Consider the following 18,159-nt stretch of genomic DNA (forward strand, 5'->3'; position numbering starts at 1 on the left):
CAAGCTAAAGCTGAGTCATCAGATGGGCTGATGGAACAAATAAATTAATTAATGTACAATGCATCAACAAACCATTGACTAACACTGGGAGCAGTCTGTGTTCTAGCAGTGTCAAGGCACCTTGTCAGGAACAGCCCTTTTTTCTGTAGTCAGTTAGCAGGTTTGACACACTCACACTTTCGTAACAATCATATTGAACATACACAATGATTAAAATAGTTCAATCCACACCAATAAAGTTAACATAAAGAATATAAATATTAGTATTCAAATGGAACAATAATCAAACTTTAAAAAGGCTTTTATGCTTATAGCAAATGCCTTACCCTTGCCAATAAGGGGCTCCATCCCCTTTAGATCCACACAATTCATTATTTTAAAACTTACATATAGTCAAGATCTCTGCCAATTACTCTTTTCTGTACCACAGTAGATTATACAGGACTAGTTAAAAGCATGTGACAGTTTTGGCTTTCACTTTGACAAAGGGGCAGCTTGAACATATTGGGGAGGGGTCTGTGTATGCATTGGAGTCAGATAAAGTGGAAAGAGATAAAGGGGATTATTCAGACCTGATCACACAGCTGTGAATTTACAGCCCATAGTATGCATACTCGAGGCCGTCCTGCAATAAAATCCTGCAACTTTTTGGATTGCTGGCTGTACGTAAGTTGATGGACGGGAAGCCAGCGTTTGGGGGGTGGTAACTGCCCATTTTCTGGGAATGTCAAGGAAAAGGCAGGAGTGCCCAGGTTTGTGAAGGGAAGGCGTGTGATGTTAGCTCCGGTCCCGTACAGCTTGCTTCTATCGCAGCCGCCAAGTAATTCCTGGGCTACGCACAGACTGCACACATTAGAAAAATAATTAGATGGGAGTGATAGCTCATGGATTTGCAGCTTATCACAGGGTTATCGCAGCCTTGCACATGGCGGGATTTCACGCTGGCTGGTTGGCATATACCTAATTGCAGGGCTCTACAAAAATAGCAGCCCTGATCCCATCCGGGACTACTGGTGCTTGGCTGTAGCATTTAGGCATCCACAAAACCTCAGCCCTGTGCAATAAGGGGATTATGGCAACCTGTCCAAACGAGTGCCTAATAGCTGTTAGGAGCACTTGAATGGTAACAGCTGGAAAGGTAAGTGCATATGGCTGCTATAAGGCAGCAGCGTTATCAGCCCTCAGTAATAAAGCAGTCCCAGTGGTGTACGGTTAGCATAAGGTGAAGGCCATAAAACATGATCTATTCATTTAAGAACTTTTAAAACCGTCAACTGCTGGCAACCATAACAATCCTTCAAGGTTTATCTGAACTGATGAACCTTCTTCCTCTTCTGATACTGGAAAAGGCAAGTGTTATTGTGCTGCACGGGTTTGGGATTATCCGCCAGTTCATAGCAGCTGTGTAGCCTGGTGTTTTTCTTTAGCATCATGCTCTCTGCTTGGAACAGAGCCAGGAGACTTGTTCCCTAGTTTGGCAGCAGCTGCTACCACCAAGGATGCAGTGTACATCAAAGAGGGAATAGAGATAGCAACAGCCAGAGCTGGCCCTAGGCATAGGCAAACTTGGTCATCGCCTAGGGTGTTTGCAATGCCCAGGGGGCCAGCCCAGTTGTACATTGGTGGTTCACGTGGCAACCGACAGATGGTGCCCGCTCTGCTCTGGCACAGTGGTGCCCGTCTTTGTTTTTTAAAGCAATTACACTTAGTTACAGTATTTTGCTGTAAGTGGCCATGGACACAATAGCTGGATGACTTGTGCAGGTAGTAGGCAGCTCTGTATGGTTACTATGATGCGGTCACTAGCTGCCAGGGCCAGCTCTAGAATTACATGTGGTATACATGAACGCAGCAGCTGCCAGCCTGGTCACTGCTGGCACTGCTATGCTCCAGCTCGCTGGATGCGGCTCCTTTAGATGTAAATGAGTGGTGTGAGGTCATGATATCGCTCCGCCCACTGCAAGAACCTGTACCGGGGAAGGACACTGACAGAGGGAGACAGATATGATTGAGGAGGGTGCAAGCCTGACAGCTTTTAGTGGGGCAGCCTGCCCATCTACTGGGGCACCCGGGCAGCCAATAGGTGGATTAAATAAAGGTTTTTCCCAAAAGCACAGTGTTGCAGCAAGAATTGGGAAATGGGATTTATTAATACATCTGCTTGTGGAGTCTTCAGCTAATGTGCAAATAATTGTTGAAGGGAGCATCTAGATCAGGGCTCACCCACTATCTCCCCAGTCACCCGCTATCTCCCCGTCGCCACTACCTCTCCAGTCACCCGCTACCTCCCTGTCGCTTCTGCCTCCCCAGTCACCCGCTACCTTCCTGTCGCTCCTGCCTCCCCAGTCACCCGCTATCTCCCCAGCGCCCTTGGCTCCCCAGTCACCCGCTATCTGCCTGTCACACCTGCCTCCCCAGTCACCCGCTATGTCCCCATCACCCCTGCCTCCCCACTCATCCCCTATCTCCCTGTCAATCCTGCCTCCCCAGTCACCCGCTATCTCCGTCACACCTGCCTCCCCAGTCACCCGGTATCTTCCCTGCCTCCTCACTCATCCGCTATGTCCCCGTCACCCCTACCTCCCCACTCACCCACTATGTCCCCATCACCTGTCCCCACCTGACATCAAATGTCCCCTTAGAGTCTAGAGCAGTGGTTCCTAACCTCGGTCCTCAGGACCCCCCTACAGTGCACACTTTCCAGGTCACTGTGTAGATGCACTCATTATTCACTGACACATTTTAAAAGATCCACAGGTGGAGGTAACTCTGAAAAGACGAGAAAAGTCACCCTTTTGGGTGTGCAAATTGGGCTTTTCTTGTCTCACCCATTAGTTTGGATCTTAATAGATCCAAACTAATGGGTGAAGTTCAGCACGCTAAAAATCAACATTTTCATATTGCCCCCCAATCTCCCGTCACTTCAGACAATCCTGCACATATTACACAGTACTGTACATTGAGGGGATCATGGCAACCTGCCCAAATGAGCATTTAACAGCTGTTAGCAACACTCAGGACATTTTGTTACACTATAACGTGTAACTGCTGGTGGGGAAAGGGGCGGTTATAGGGCAGAAGCATCATCAGATGCCAGTAATAAAGCATCACCAGTGGTGTAGTGCTGTTAGCATGAGGAGACTCTACGAGGTGAGGGCCACACAACATGAACTATTCATTTCAGAAATGTTAATAAACAGTCAACTGCCAGTAACTACAATCCTTCATCATTATCTGACCTGATGAACTTTCTTCCTCTTCTGATAGGGGAAGAAGCTGTTGCTGTGAGATTAGATTACTCATATAAACATAATGAACGGAGGTGGAGGATGGATAGAATTTAATCAAAATTAGTATATGTCAAATTGAATATGCGTCAGTGTGCATAATGTTTTTTTCCCAGATTTATGGACTTGAAAGGAAAACATTGGCGATAACTATCATTTCGGGGGAAAGATTTTCCCTCACACAGGGGTGACCTAAGTTAAGCACATAGTAAAAGACTATATAAACAATTTATTATTCAGATCTGGCGGAAAACAACCATTTGTTCACATAATTCAGTCTGTGCGCACTTTCGTGCACTCATTCGTTGCATCTAAAGATTGGACATGCATGCAGGCAGGGTCATTTTAACAAAGGAGGTGGTCAATGTGCAGATTCCGGATGGGCTCCCTCCTCTTCATGGTGCCGGAGGTTCTGGCACAGTCTTCCATATTCTGGAGACCAATTTCACTCTGAACATGTGCAGTGTCCATCTTGGCTGTGAGTTTTGCAGCAGCTGCAGCACCCAATATAATAAATCGTGGGTGCCCCTCTGGACCCAGAGGCCAGTGTGCACTGCACACATTGCACCCATTATAGAAACACCAATTCATGCAGGTCAATCTGATGATAACATTGGTTTTCAGCAAATCGCACTACTTACAACTATACTGGATATATCGCTAATGACTAAACAACCAAAGGATGCACGATACATCATTTAGTCATTTGTAATATTGCATAGTATGTATGCATAAGGGGCCGGATTCAGAGTTGATCACAAAATCTTTCTCAAATGGGCAAAACTTTGTGCACTCAAGGTGGGGAAAATGTAACATGTTCAGAGAGATTTGGATTTGGGTGCGGTGTGTTCAAACTAAAATCTAAATTGCAGTGTAAAACTAAAGCATCCAGTATTTACCCTGCACAGAAACAAAATAACTCCCCCAAATCGTTACATTTGCCCCAACTGCAGTGCACATGTTTATGTATAGTTGAGAAAGATTTTACGTTTGCAATCAATGTATTTCTTGAAGTTGAATGGAAACCAGGATGAACTGTTGCATTGTTTGCACGCCATGTAATGTGTACTCAGCTTTATTGTACTGTCATAATAATTATTAGTGGTGGACACTGCGAGCAGCCACCAGTTTGTATACTTGTTTAAACATGCCACAACAAAATTATTGTGTGATACATAAGCCACCATCTCCCCCTGAAATTCTGCAACATTTTAGTGCTAGTAGTTACTAAAAATCAAATATCAATTTCACACATGACTGAGCCGACACACATATACCAAGTATTATTATTTTTTTATTGGAGAAAATGTATGACCACTTGTTTCCTAAATAAATATACACACAGTAAACAGAACAACAGATAGTTTTTTGTTTTTTTTTGCTTAGCCGACTGCAAAGAAATGTTCTTAACACAAAACTTAGATTTCTACATGTCAGACTTAACGTGTGATTTTTTGCATCCATGTGTAACTTAAAATTGCTTTTATGTGTAGAAGACAATTGTGGAGTGGATTTGTGCGCTGGATAGGTGTATAAGCTGTACATAACGGAACCAGCACACGCAGTACAAGTGCATAACAAAACACACACACAAAAAACCTATAACATTAAAACACTGTTTGAAGTTAAAATAGTTTCTAAAACAAAGAAGACTACAAACCAAAACAAGAAAAAGCTGCATAAGGGTTGTATCTTATAGCAAGTAACTTCCTAAACAATATACTAGCGGTAAACCTTGTGCGCATTGTGGCTAATTTGATATGTTTAATGCATGTTTTTAGATCCATGAAGCGCATCAAAAATAGAATTACAGGTGTGCGCGCACACATGTGTCTCTGTGAGTGTAACCTGTACCATCTGTGTGTATTCAACAACGGCATTCAATGAAATTATAAATGTGGGTGCATACCATATTTACTCATTCATGTGTATTCATGTCAAACCCCCCCCCCCCCCCCCAGAATCGTGCATTACATTTGTGCATCAAAAGTTTATAACACAGTGATGGGAGTGGCACTGTTGGTTCGAACGTGACTCTGTTTTCGCAAACTTATTATGTATCATGGCAAGATGATCTGGAGTTAGCAGGTTTAAGAGGACATTATCAGTGCTAATGGTTTATGGTACTTAACATCTGACCAAGTAAAACAAATATGTTCTAGATGTGAATGAATGGATCAACAAAAAGTGGCAGCTATTTCACTGGACGAACCAATGTTCAGGAGCCTATAAATTCACTAGGAACATAACAGAGGTGTAAGGCCCCACTGTCCATGTCACCGTCATGCCAACAAAGAGGTAGCCATGTTGTGGGTTGGCACTACTTTCTAGTGAATTATATGATGGACACCTGTTCTAGCGTGAATGTGGTCATTGTAGATCTTCCATGTTTTTACCCTACTAATAGCATTGGCACAGATTATTTTTGCCAGCCAAGCTTTTAAAATAGTGTCCAGAGAGCAATTCTAGGAGGTTCAGCTCACAAACTATTGCCCACCATTCTCTGCATACATTACAATGTCATATCCTACATATTGGAGCGAGGTACGGTGCGCAGCAGAGTCATACACAGAGCTAACTTCAATCCCACAAACCATTTAAGGAACCGACACCACAAAGTACTTGAAGTGCAAAGTAATGTAATCAGTCTCATGCTCACAGTAGAGGCACATCCAGACATTTTATGATATGGAACCTTCCCTAGGTATAATGATAGGTCATTGCCCACAATTTGATATAAGGCAGATGAAGGAAGCCAGTATAAATTACTATCTTATTACTAGTGGAGATTTTCCAGCGCTATAGGTTATATACGATTTTAGAAAACGTCATTCCTCACATTTAAGTGCTTTTGGATGTTAAAAAGGCACATGAAAGTTTCTTCCGAATTACTGATTATTGATCGTATCCTTACCCGAAGCAGTGAGCAGGAATAGAGCACGCTTTATAAATATGCCCCAAATGGTTCAATTTATTGTAACAAACCACTTTCCATTACAAAAGGCTTGGAAAGCAAGGTTAGAAAAATGTTAGGAGATGTCCAGCTCCCTCTTCCACAAGTTGGTTTGGCAAATTAGATATTCTCAAGTATCCAGTCATTATTGGAAATGTTGGGTACAGTTAAATTAAGGTTTCCTTCAGAGTCCTCCCTGCCACCTTTATGGAGGGTACCAGCCTCATTATAGTACTCGTCTTCCTCATCGAAATATCCATTTTCCATGGCGTACGTACATTCTGCGCTAGATGCGGCCTGGCAAGCACCTTTATATTCCTGGATTGATTCGTACAGTGAATACAGCTGACAAAGGAGAGACATGTCCAGCTGCCGTAGCCCAACCTGAGGAGACAAACAATCAATTAATTGAGCATGTACAGTAGGTAGTTATAAGAGGTAAAACTACATTGTGATACAATAAGTCAATAACATGCAGCTTTAGGACCACATCCAACTTAAGGGTACAGAATTATACCTCCCCTTCTAGTAGAGAATGTAGATCTGAATAATTACATGTAACAGAAATTATGTGCACTCAAGTTGGCTGTCTCAGCAATAATGTTAAGTTCTTTGAGTCTTATAGCCCTTTAGACATGGTCAACATGGGAAATTGAATGGGTCCAACCAAGGATGACTTTCCCAGGTCAGCCACTCTTGTTTCTAACAGTGCTACCCAGGTCGTACTGAAAAGAGTTGGTTGGCTGTTCTGGGCGCTGGCAAATGACCACATCAGCAGTCAGATGGCTGTCAACCAGGGCAGACAGGCTCAGTGGAAAGGGACTGAACCAGGAAAAACCTGGGTCCAAGGGCTACTGTGAAAAGTGGCTTCTGAGCTGTGACCAACAGGCGGGAGCCATGGAATATGCCTGAAAAGGGGAAATATTGAGTCAGTATTTAAAGTATTATTATATTTAGGGAAAAATTACTGCGGTTTCATTGAAATGACAAAACCAGGCTTGATGGAGCACATTCCTCATACAGTCATTGTGAGGATAGTTGGTAATCTATTTTATAAGGGGGAAGGGGATTACAAGGGCAGTATAAGAAAGGCCCAGAGTCCCAAACCTATACTTTGATTACACAGTATTAGAATATCGGCAAAACGGATATTGCGCTTGATTTATGTAGGGTACACACCAGAACGATAAGGGCTCAATCCCATCAATCTGGATCCAATTCCAACCGATTGTATGTAGTTTTTATGTAGATTGGGCATGTTTTTGCATGTTTAGATCCAATTCCGATCAGATTCCAATCCGATGCGCGTCCCCACTGTTGTTTGGTCATTTACAGATCCTACCTGCTGCAGAGCATGCTGGTATGTGTAGTTAAACAGCAGCTGGAGTGTCAAGGTTAGCCATCAAGGCTCTAGATCAGTGGTAGCCAACCCTAGCCCTCGAGAGCTACCAACAGTTCACATTTTCCAGACAACCTAGCTGCTGCACAGCTGCACTCATTAATCACTGACACATTTTAAAACATACACAGATGGAGCTAATTAGCTCACTTGTATTTCTGTGAGGAGACCTGCAAAACATGCACTGTTGGTAGCTCTCGAGGACTAGGGTTGGCTACCCCAGCTCTAGATCATGGCATTGTCTTACTCTCGCAGCAGAAGCTCCATAATGAAAGGTTCAATATCTTGTTCACGCAAACCAGCTGTAACTAGAGATGTGTTAGTGATGCCACCACCCAGTACGCACAGCACTTACGCCCCATTGCATCCTACAGATCCTCTGAAGAGCTGCTCTTTAGGAAGTGCTCAGCTTCCTGGTGCAGGTGGAACCTCAACTTTGCACAAAATTCTCTTAGTCGGTGGTGGGTAAATCATTTAACCTTAAAATTCTGGATCTTTCTTTTTAACTAAATTCTTGAACAAAGTTGAGTTTTATACAGCTTAAACGTAACACAAACTGCTATAGATGGTTACGTGTAATGACAGTAAAACTAACATGAATATACTGGTCATGCTAATGTATGTCACGTAATCATTGTTTTACTATGGCTTTATATTATCAGAACTTTACTTTTGTGCCTCAGAACAATACACTGGGGCTTGGACTTAGTGACAACAGCTGGACATATCCCAGCATTTATCTGACTGAATAGTAAAACAATTAGGTCATGAATTCCACGGATATCCTATAGTTTTCCCCACTTAGCTTTCACAATGCATGTGTGTTCAGTTTCTACAGGAACTATGCTGACAACACGTGGCACTCATTCCACTGAGTCACATACAATATATGGGATGTCACTGTGTGTCTGTTTCACACCATCTCCTATGTAAGAATACAAACGTGGCAGGAAAATGATTCGTTATTTGCTGTAAGTTATGTCTTGAGGAAGGTCAACTTTTTTGGCTGAAACCTCAAATATATATTGGTGCAAAAAGTTGTAAATTATAAACACTACTTCAAAATGAACCCTGGGGAGTGTACTCTGTTTATTTTCTATTATAAATGTGCCAACCCTTATGGGATGCACAGGGCTTGCACCCAGCCATCCAACATTAATGCTGTGTGCGCGCCAAACATGCTGTCTTTCTCTCTGTTACGGCTACATTCACGAGTGCATGGATGGGGGTAGTGGGATCCTCGAATCTGAGTCCGTACGTATATGTTTATCTTGATTGTGCAGACTAGAGACTCAAATAAAGACAAGGAATTTGGAGACATGTATGGAAAAAAACAGTGGTTCTGAAACTCTGCCACCAGGACCCTAAACAGGTAAAGCCGGTCACCTAGCAGGTACACAGGTGTAGTCATTACTCAGTGGCCCACTTGAGAAGATCCACACATGGAACTAATTATTTCACTTGTGATATTGTCCAAATTCAAGTTGGAAAAGCATATAAATAAAAATAATGTCTAATTTATTCCTTGTTTCTTATCTATCACCTGTCCCAATGCACAGGGGTATGGGTCCTAGGGTCGACAGTGCCAACTTACTGACGGAACCATTACTTTATGAACATTGTGCCACAAGCATAAGAGCCAACATGCCAGTTGTATAACTTTCCTTACATGCTCATGGACAGTATGACCGGCGAGTCCCTGAGCGCCCATACACGTGTGTTTAACAGTATTACAAGGGGAGCTACATGTACACTTGTCTGGGGCCCTGTATACTGTCGAAATGCAACAAAACTGTGGAAAAATGTAGCTAAAGTTTGTAAATAAACAGAAATGTGTTCTTGTATTTATTTGAACACAAATCATGCTATTGCAACAGCATAATTCTAAACAAAAAAATACAATGTAAAAAAGAAAAATATTGTTTTACCTTTGGGAAAAAAAAAACATTTTGTAGGAAGGAGTGGAGATGAAAGTGTCATATACTTAAAGGAATTTTAATGGCCCAGCCATGTGCAATTAGTGCATCATTTCCATTTCCTAATTAAATGGGTGGCACTTTACTAACTAGATTTTTAAAGACATGCCACATATGCTCTTAATTTCACAATAGGCACCCATGACTAAAAATAGCAGATCCAGGTTCCAATCTTCTTACTGTGCCTAAGCCTCTCACCCTGGGCTTCCCATGATGCTTGTAACGACATAACGAACACTTCACTCCAATGACCTTATTCAAGTGTCTGCATGACCTTAAACACAGGGGACGTCACTTACGAATCTATGCAAATTTATCCCAATAAACTGATAATATTCTGCAGCTGAGCAAGGTTGGAAAGAGACACCTTTATTTGTAAAAACTTTTTTTTAATGAAAAAAATTGGGAGCTCTACTCACAATCAATGAGTTAGGCTGATGGTACCTGACAACAATGACATTGCCCCCTTTTTAGAAGAAGCGAGTGATTTGGATAAGCAAGAGATCTTATACTCCATATGCCTGAATTGTACTACTGTAACATATTTTGTAACACTGTACGATTGCTAACGCACACATGGGTTAGATTATCCTGAAAGCTGGAATTTAGGCTTTCCTGATAACGGTGTTGTGTAATTTGGAGCACCATGCCAAAAATATATTAAATTACATATAAAAAAAGTTGCAAACTTTCCATGTAAATTTCCTTTTATGTACAATTTTGTGTTTTTCACAAAGATGATAAAAGGAAATACTAACTGATCAGATATGCAACACGGATAAATGCGGATGACCAGCAATTGGGATGCCGTCATTCAGAATACAGACACCGGCCCCGCGAAGGAGGGAATATAAACAGTGGTCAGGTTAGTATATTTCCACTCCCCCTCTCCCTCATAACCATCCCTCTCTGCAGCCTATACCTAACATTCCACCGCCTATCCCAGCATGCTCTAGAATTCAGGAAGTAGGTGTGGTTTATTGATTACTTCCTAGAAATACCCTGATATGCTGGGCAGACACATCACACCCTGAGGAAGACTAGTTATTAGTTGTAACGTGTTGATGAGAGTGGAATTCCATTGTTGGCTAAATGAGCCTTACATCTGGCAATTGGTAAGGTTGGGGTACGAACACCTGGGACCTCCCATCTACCTATCTTGCTGATAAATAGCCTTGATCACAAGGCACGGTACTTATTCCATTCTAAGTGTCCATTTTATTTGATTTGAATAGAATTATTTGTTTTATCTTTGAGGTATACTAGAAACTACATACCGGCACCGGAAAGTGGATTCATGATTATACACCTATTTCTTTTGGCCAAATGAAAGGCCCCCAAAGGGTACAGAGTATCAACACCTCATTATTGATACAAGAAGTGTTTTTGTTGTTACCTTTTGTCTTTTAAGTAATTAGGACAAGCGAACCTGAATTTGGGAACAAGAGAAACCACCCCATTGGACTTTTACTGGTGAACTGCTGAAGAAATATATCCTTTCTATTTTTTCAGACTATTTATTTTAAGTACGGTAGTAGGTGACTACTATGTGGTTTTAGCATCACCTTGTGCTGAAGTGCGGATTTTCTATTGTTTGTTGTTTCACCCCACAACCGCAGAATGACCTTTAGTTCCCAACTATTGCCCAACCTTAAACCCCCCCACCCCACCTTCCCAGACTCACACTAGCAATCCCTGCTTACTTACTGTTCGGCATCCCAGCAGTCAGGATACAGGCAGGACATTGTCATTGATGTCAGGATGCAGGCGTTGGTATTATGAGCCCGGCATTCTGACCACCACGATGCTGAACACATTCTACGATGTTATTACTTTTAATAGTCTAAAAGGTTTTCTTGATAACACATTTCTAGGCATATACTTGTACACACATATAATCTACTTTATTAAGAGTAACTTACCATCTCTTTCCTAAGTAAAGCGAGTGCAGCATCTAGATTTGGAGGCTTTGGGTGAGCTTGGGAGCTGCCACTTGAACCTCCGCGGCTTAAGTCATCCTGAATACGAGACTTTTGTGCATAGACTCTTTCAAGGTCTCGCCAACCTGACCCTCCACTTGAGTTCAGCAAACCACTAAGGCTTTTTGGCAGTGGAGGCAAGCCCTCCATACAAGGAGTCAATGGAGCAATAGCTGTGTGGGAAGCACTCATCACTTCTTCTATGATGGGATGATGATCTCAGGACAATGTTTTTCCTAAAGAATTATAGATACATAGATTATCATTAAAAAGATCTTCTGCAAGTGGACAGTTCAATATCAGATCAGCCATTAGGCAACCTGACAGTGCCCTGGGAATAGAATTACTTAAAGAGAGATTGCATTTCCAGTTGTGTTCAATTATCTGCTTTATCTACTGAACAGGATGGGACAGATATTGCTTTATGTCTCAGGGCCAATAATATCTTGTACAACCTCTATCTATTTCATCCTGACTGACAGCACAATAGGCTCTACATACATCATATATTTATAATTTACTAATTGGAACAGTGTTATAACATTTGTGGAGAGAGAGAAGTTACCAGTGTGTGTAATGACATGAATATATTGTCTGTGGGACTATGCTATAGGAAATGCCAGTATTATTATGCCTTATTTATATGGCGCCACAAGGGTTCTGCAGTGCATAACAAAGTACATAAAATAAATTAACAAAACAAGAAAACATGGTCTATAAGCATTGCTGCATCAGCGGACAGGACACGGAAATAATCAGGGTAGCACAAAACGAGGGTTAGGTGTCATTGCAAGGAGCACGGACTAGAGGCTAATCTAATCTGTTGGCAATACATTAGTGTGATTTGGCCCAATTTTAAACAATTCCAAAAGATCTGGCAGAGAAATAGTGCAAATTGCATGCACAGTACAGCAGCAGAGGCTGTATGCCCACCCCAATACTGACCGTAGGATGCTGTGGTCAGGAGGTTGGGCTCCCCCCCCATTGGTGTAAATGTGACCCGGGTCTGATAACCCGGCATACCCGTTTACACTGCCCCACCACCTCCCCGTGTTGAACCCTGGTCAGGACCTGGGTAGGAGTCGCTGAGTAATGGACCCAGGTTTGTTTTTTCAGCTACCCTATTTACACCAACGCTGACTTGGGTCCTTTTGCCTCTGTGTAAAAGGAATATTAGTAATACATAGATACTAGACCAAGGTGCTTTGCGCATTCCAGTGCACTTTGTAAATGAGTGTTTCAGCATGCACTACAATCAGTAAGACAATTATGTCAAACCTAATCTCATTAATACAAAAACCGTGTACCACTCTACAACAGGAAAACATTGACATGGAAAATAAGAGTACATATATGCAAACTTAAACAAATACATTAGCTTTATCCATTTATCCATTACTACAAAAGTTGATCATTAATCATTACCGCTCTGTCTTGTTGCAAATACAAGATGTACCTGACTGTCTTCTATTGCACTCGTCCTGTCCACAATGAGATGCACAAATATTAAGGTGCCCAACCTCACCTTATAAAGTGTCACCCAAACACTGTAGAATCAGCACTCTCTAACTCAATTCCTAATAATAACTTTCATAATGATTAATCTGTGACTAATGATTAATGCATCATTTTAATTTGTACTTATTTAATCACTAGTATAGTTATCAGCAGTTTGTTTGAACTCATGCTTCCACTTATAAAGTGCCATGGTAAATGCCAGAGCTGTATAATTGTTAATAGCAGCAATGATAACATACGTGTGCAGCTATGAATGAATGGTGAGCATTACCTATAGAGGATGTAGGCAACTAGGACACAGAGAAAAAATGAACTTAGAGTGCCCCTGCGCACCCCCTTTTGCTGCTATGGTTTTTCTTCCTGGTGTTTCCCAAACACCAAAGGTAGATACAGGAAGTGGATAGTTGGAGAAAAAACCTCTTAGCGCACTCGGTGTCCCTTTAAAAAAACTTTTATTTCATCATAATTAAAACATCAAAAATTCAAAATTTTAAAAGCATCAAAAGATAATAATAAGCTTTCCTGACAGATAAATGATAATGCAATCCTCCTTACCCAGATGGCGAGGTGGAGCCAAAGGATGGTATAACAGGGTGTTTCCGTAAACGGAGGGATCACCCTGTAGGCTCCACAAGCTTCTGGGTTAGAGTAAGTCCTCCAAGAGATAAAGAGTCTCCAGGACTCGAAACGCGTTGGCCCAGGATTGCTACTAACCCAGGAGGACTTACTCTAACCCAGAAGCTTGTGGAGCCTACAGGGTGATCCCTCCGTTTACGGAAACACCCTGTTATACCATCCTTTGGCTCCACCTCGCCATCTGGGTAAGGAGGATTGCATTATCATTTATCTGTCAGGAAAGCTTATTATTATCTTTTGATGCTTTTAAAATTTAAAATTTTTGATGTTTTAATTATGATGAAATAAAAGTTTTTTTAAAGGGACACCGAGTGCGCTAAGAGGTTTTTTCTCCAACTATCCACTTCCTGTAACTAGGACACAGAGGCCTGTGGCAGAAGCTAGTGTTTGTACACAGCTACAGAGCAAGGCAAGAGTTATAGCCATGAATTTCAGGGGTGGGCAATAAACGTCACTCCCGATGTTGTAGAACTACACATCCCATCATGCCCTGCAACTTTTTTAACATTGCCAAATAGCATAAATATGGCAGGATAGTGGGGTGGTAACTAGGTTACCAAAATGAGGCGCAATAGATGGGTGGTCCTGCCAAGCTGCAGTGTACAGAAACAAGGGTTGTCATACCCGAACAAATACAAAGAAACAGAAAATGGTTGTACACAGCGCTAATGGATTGAATTCCCAAATGGTGAGTACTAGGGTGCCAAATGTTATTAAGTGATAAAAAGACAATTGAATGATAAATTAATAACATGATAAATTGACATACAAATAGTAGCGGTTTAAAAACTATAAGCTGCTAAATGAAATGATGATTGTTAAAACTCTTGAATAAGAATAAAAAAAATGTAAAAAAAACCTGCTCTGGACAGTTCACTTCCCAAAGTGTAGTCCAATTGTAGTCTGGATTATCCACTCTGGTCCAATGAAGACCAAGTAGTCACTAGAGGTTTCCCAATCACGTGGTGGATTTAGGAGTACCACTGGGGGGATCCTCTCTAGAGTGCGATAATGCTTGGAGGGACACCAAGATGACCACTGGAGGTGTCTTGGTCCAATGGTGGACTGGTGTAGCTACAGTGGGTTCTCCTTAAAGTGCACTTGTACTTGGTCGTGGTGGACGGTGCTCCAGTGGGGGGACAATAAAGGTGCAAAGTCCAGTTCAATAAGCAGGTAGTGTAATAATATCAAAGCAGGTCCCAGCGTTTCGCCCATATATGTGGCTTTGTCAAGGTGTGAAACCTCTAGTGACTACTTGGTCTTCATTGGACCACAGTGGATAATCCGGACTACACTTTGGGAACTGAACTGTCCAGAGCAGGTTTTTTTTACATTTTTTTATTCTTATTCAAGTCCAAGTGTTTAAACAATCATTATTTCATTTAGCAGCTTATAGTTTTTAAACCGCAACTATTTGTATGTCAATTTATCATGATATTAATTTATCATTAAATTGTCTTTTTATCATTTAATAATATTTGACCCTAGTACTTACCATTTGGGAATTCAATCCATTAGCGCTGTGTACAACCATTTTCTGTTTCTTTATAAATATGGCAGGGCATGCTAGCATGTGTAGTTCTACAACATCGGGAGGGCCACTTATTGCCCAACCCTTGACGGAGCATAAATGCAGGCTTTGTGGATACGACTACATGTGCGCAAGGGCAGACTACAAACAGATGCAGCTCTTGCTAATTACCTAGTCAAATCTCTGACATATACTGTATAGAGCAATCTTGTGGTTTATCAAAGAAAATCATGTATAACACGTAATTTACATTTTAAAAAGATTTAGCCTCCAGTTCATAGAAAAAATTCATCCCTTCATACCATACGCTACAGATTGTCAATCATTTATAGAAATTGTCTATTGCACTCCATCAATTCCCAAGTCACTTACTGATCAATATTACTGGCAGTAAAATGTATGCAACCACTGAACAAATGGTTGGAACCACAGCATGTTCTCCGCACAGTACTACCCCTATTTAAGAGACATCATTTAAGCACCACCGCACCATCAGTAAAAGCAGATCTATTGTAGAACTGATCAGATTTAGAACAAAATCTTGATGTATTACTTTTACATACCTCTAATACTGTATGTATTTAGAAAATGAGGTTTGTCCTTTCTGGCCACCATCATCTGTCTCAAAGACTTATTGTCTAGAAATTGCTACAGGTTATGTTTTGTCACCTGATGTGTATATATAATGACAAATGCTAGTTTATCCAGCAATCTTTAAATGAAACAAGAGATGCAGTCTGGGAAATAACAGTTTACGCCTGCCACCTTCATCCAGGCCTGCTGTGCTGCCTGCAGAAGTGTGCTAAGGAGAATGTCAATTATCTATTGCAGATCTAGGAGAGTGAAGCTACATTCTATATCCTTACAAGAAGAAAATTATATAGATCATTAATAAAACAATGTATAGTCTTACTAGTATTGTCACAGGCACAATTCATGTTGCATACCTTATAATTATGAGTAATTCCTATAGGAAAGACTGGCACTTTGAGATACTCCAGGGTAGGACATGGTTTGTGAATAATAAAATCAGAGAGTCCAGACAGTTACAGCATTAGTGACCGCTGCACTAATGACCACTGCTCATATTAATGAACCTGAGTGATGATAGGGGACTGTTATAGAGCAGTGACATGATGGGATGGGGTAGAGACACTTACATCTGTGCTCAACTTTCTCTGCAATGGGAACATATGATAGTGCCCAGAAAACATGTATTCATCTCACATGGGCAATCTGCGGTTATGAGCATCTCATATTAACAAACCAATGACAGCTAAGACTATTCAGGGATCCTGGAGCCCATAAAGTGTAATGTAGCAGATGGGTAATACATGATCCTCAGATGCAGCAAGAGTTATACCATGATCACTGGTTATCCCTGGAGTCTGCTGTGATAGCAATCACATGCTCTGACCTAGCAGCCCGCCAGTGACAAGGGGACAAGGCTCAGGGTCCTTCCATAAGCCCATAACATTCACAAATTTACATTCACAAAAAAAAAAAAAAAACACCCAAAACAAAAGCCAGGCACACTGCCACCCCTGGGGTGCACACTTACAGCTCCTCCCGGACCCAGCTGCAGCAGGCAAGCAGTCGGCTTTGTCTGGTATCCTCTTAGGTTGGTGTCCTTCTAGCTGGCAGCCCCTTGTCTGTTCCTCCTATATCCCCCCTCTTCCATCCACTCTTCCTCCCTTCCACCGCCTTCTCCTCATTCGCCTTCCCCTCTGCCAGATCTCTCCTGCAGTCTGGGCGGCTGTGTGCTGTGAGCAGGAGTACAGTGTGTGAGTGTATACATGCAGGACTCAGGAGAGCTGCTGCTGCTGATGTGTGTGTGACTGTGTGTAATGGGGGAGGGCTGTCCTCCTGTGGGTGGGGGTGTATTGCTGAGGTGGAGGCTGCTGCTGGTGCAGGGAGGAGGGGAGGAGAAGACGTCTCTCTTGAACTCCAAGCCTAGCAGTAGCCTTTCTGCTGGATACTTCTTATTATTGGACTTATTAATTTATTATAAGACTCCTATATGTAATGGTGCACACATTCTCTGCAGGGCTATGGAGAGAGCTCGTCCCTGCCACGGAGAGGCACACCCATTACCTTCCACATGTACAGTAGGGTTATTATATTTGGGCAAAAACTAGAGTGCCTGAGGAAACCCACACAAACATCACAGACTTATACAACTAGACAGAGATAGGTCCAAAATGTGAATGTCTAGGTCTTCTGTCAGTAGGTTGATACAATATGGTCAGCAGCATGCATATGGTGGACACAAGAAAAGGTCAACCTAATGTTTATTATGGGGGGGGGGGGGTCCTTTTTCTTAAAAACACTTTTTCATACTTTACCATCCATGTGGACTCTGAGAGAAGTGAGGCATGCCATGGGACGCGGTTCACTAATTGGGGCTCCACCTGCTCAAAATGACGAATTTACACCCCAAAAAAACATGAAAACTAATTTTGACCTTTTGCGTGTGTTGACATTTTGGTGTCAACCTATATTCCAAACCCGTGGGACTCAAACAGAAGTCCTCAGTGCTGTGAGGCAGCAATGCTCACTGTTATGCCATCCGTGCTGCCCCAAGGGATCATTTTAAAATTAAAACAGTTCTATACAGCCATATGTTTAGCATTTTACAACTTCCCTAAAAATGTATATCTTACTTCCCAATTGGGGCACTCATGCTTTTTGGACACTGTCCCTTCGTCCCACAAGCTACCTCTGGGGGGTTATTCTGGTTCACTTCTGGCAAATTCCTTCTTAGATGGACAAAACCATATGCACTGCAGGTGGGGCAGATGTAACTTGTGCAGAGAGAATTAGATTTGGGTGGGGTTTTACTTCAAAGTGAGATCTATATTGCAGTGTAAAAATAAAGCA

General features: G+C 41.9%; 1 protein-coding gene across 1 annotated transcript; it reads right to left on the bottom strand.

Annotated features, from left to right (window-relative positions):
* Positions 1-4,563: 4,563 nt before the first annotated feature.
* Positions 4,564-17,160, bottom strand: FAM89A (family with sequence similarity 89 member A). The gene is made up of 3 exons (XM_083176151.1): positions 16,841-17,160; positions 11,538-11,830; positions 4,564-6,624 (listed from the first exon to the last, which is right to left on the bottom strand). The coding sequence occupies exons 2-3, from the start codon at positions 11,784-11,786 to the stop codon at positions 6,361-6,363; spliced, it is 513 nt and encodes a 170-aa protein (XP_083032277.1). The 5' UTR covers positions 11,787-11,830; positions 16,841-17,160; the 3' UTR covers positions 4,564-6,360.
* Between the last annotated feature and the right edge of the window lie 999 nt (positions 17,161-18,159).

The sequence above is a fragment of the Crinia signifera genome, chromosome 3, assembly GCF_055691185.1.
Source record: "Crinia signifera chromosome 3, ASM5569118v1, whole genome shotgun sequence".
NCBI lineage: Eukaryota > Metazoa > Chordata > Amphibia > Anura > Myobatrachidae > Crinia > Crinia signifera.

What these genes read in the sequence shown, in the direction of transcription:
- FAM89A (XM_083176151.1), bottom strand. Translation starts at nt 11,786, where the DNA reads ATGAGTGCTTCCCACACAGCTATTGCTCCATTGACTCCTTGTATGGAG. An exon ending in CTTTACTTAGGAAAGAGATG is followed by an intron (nt 6,625 to 11,537) that starts GTAAGTTACTCT and finishes TTGTCTCCTCAG; the next exon opens with GTTGGGCTACGGCAGCTGGA.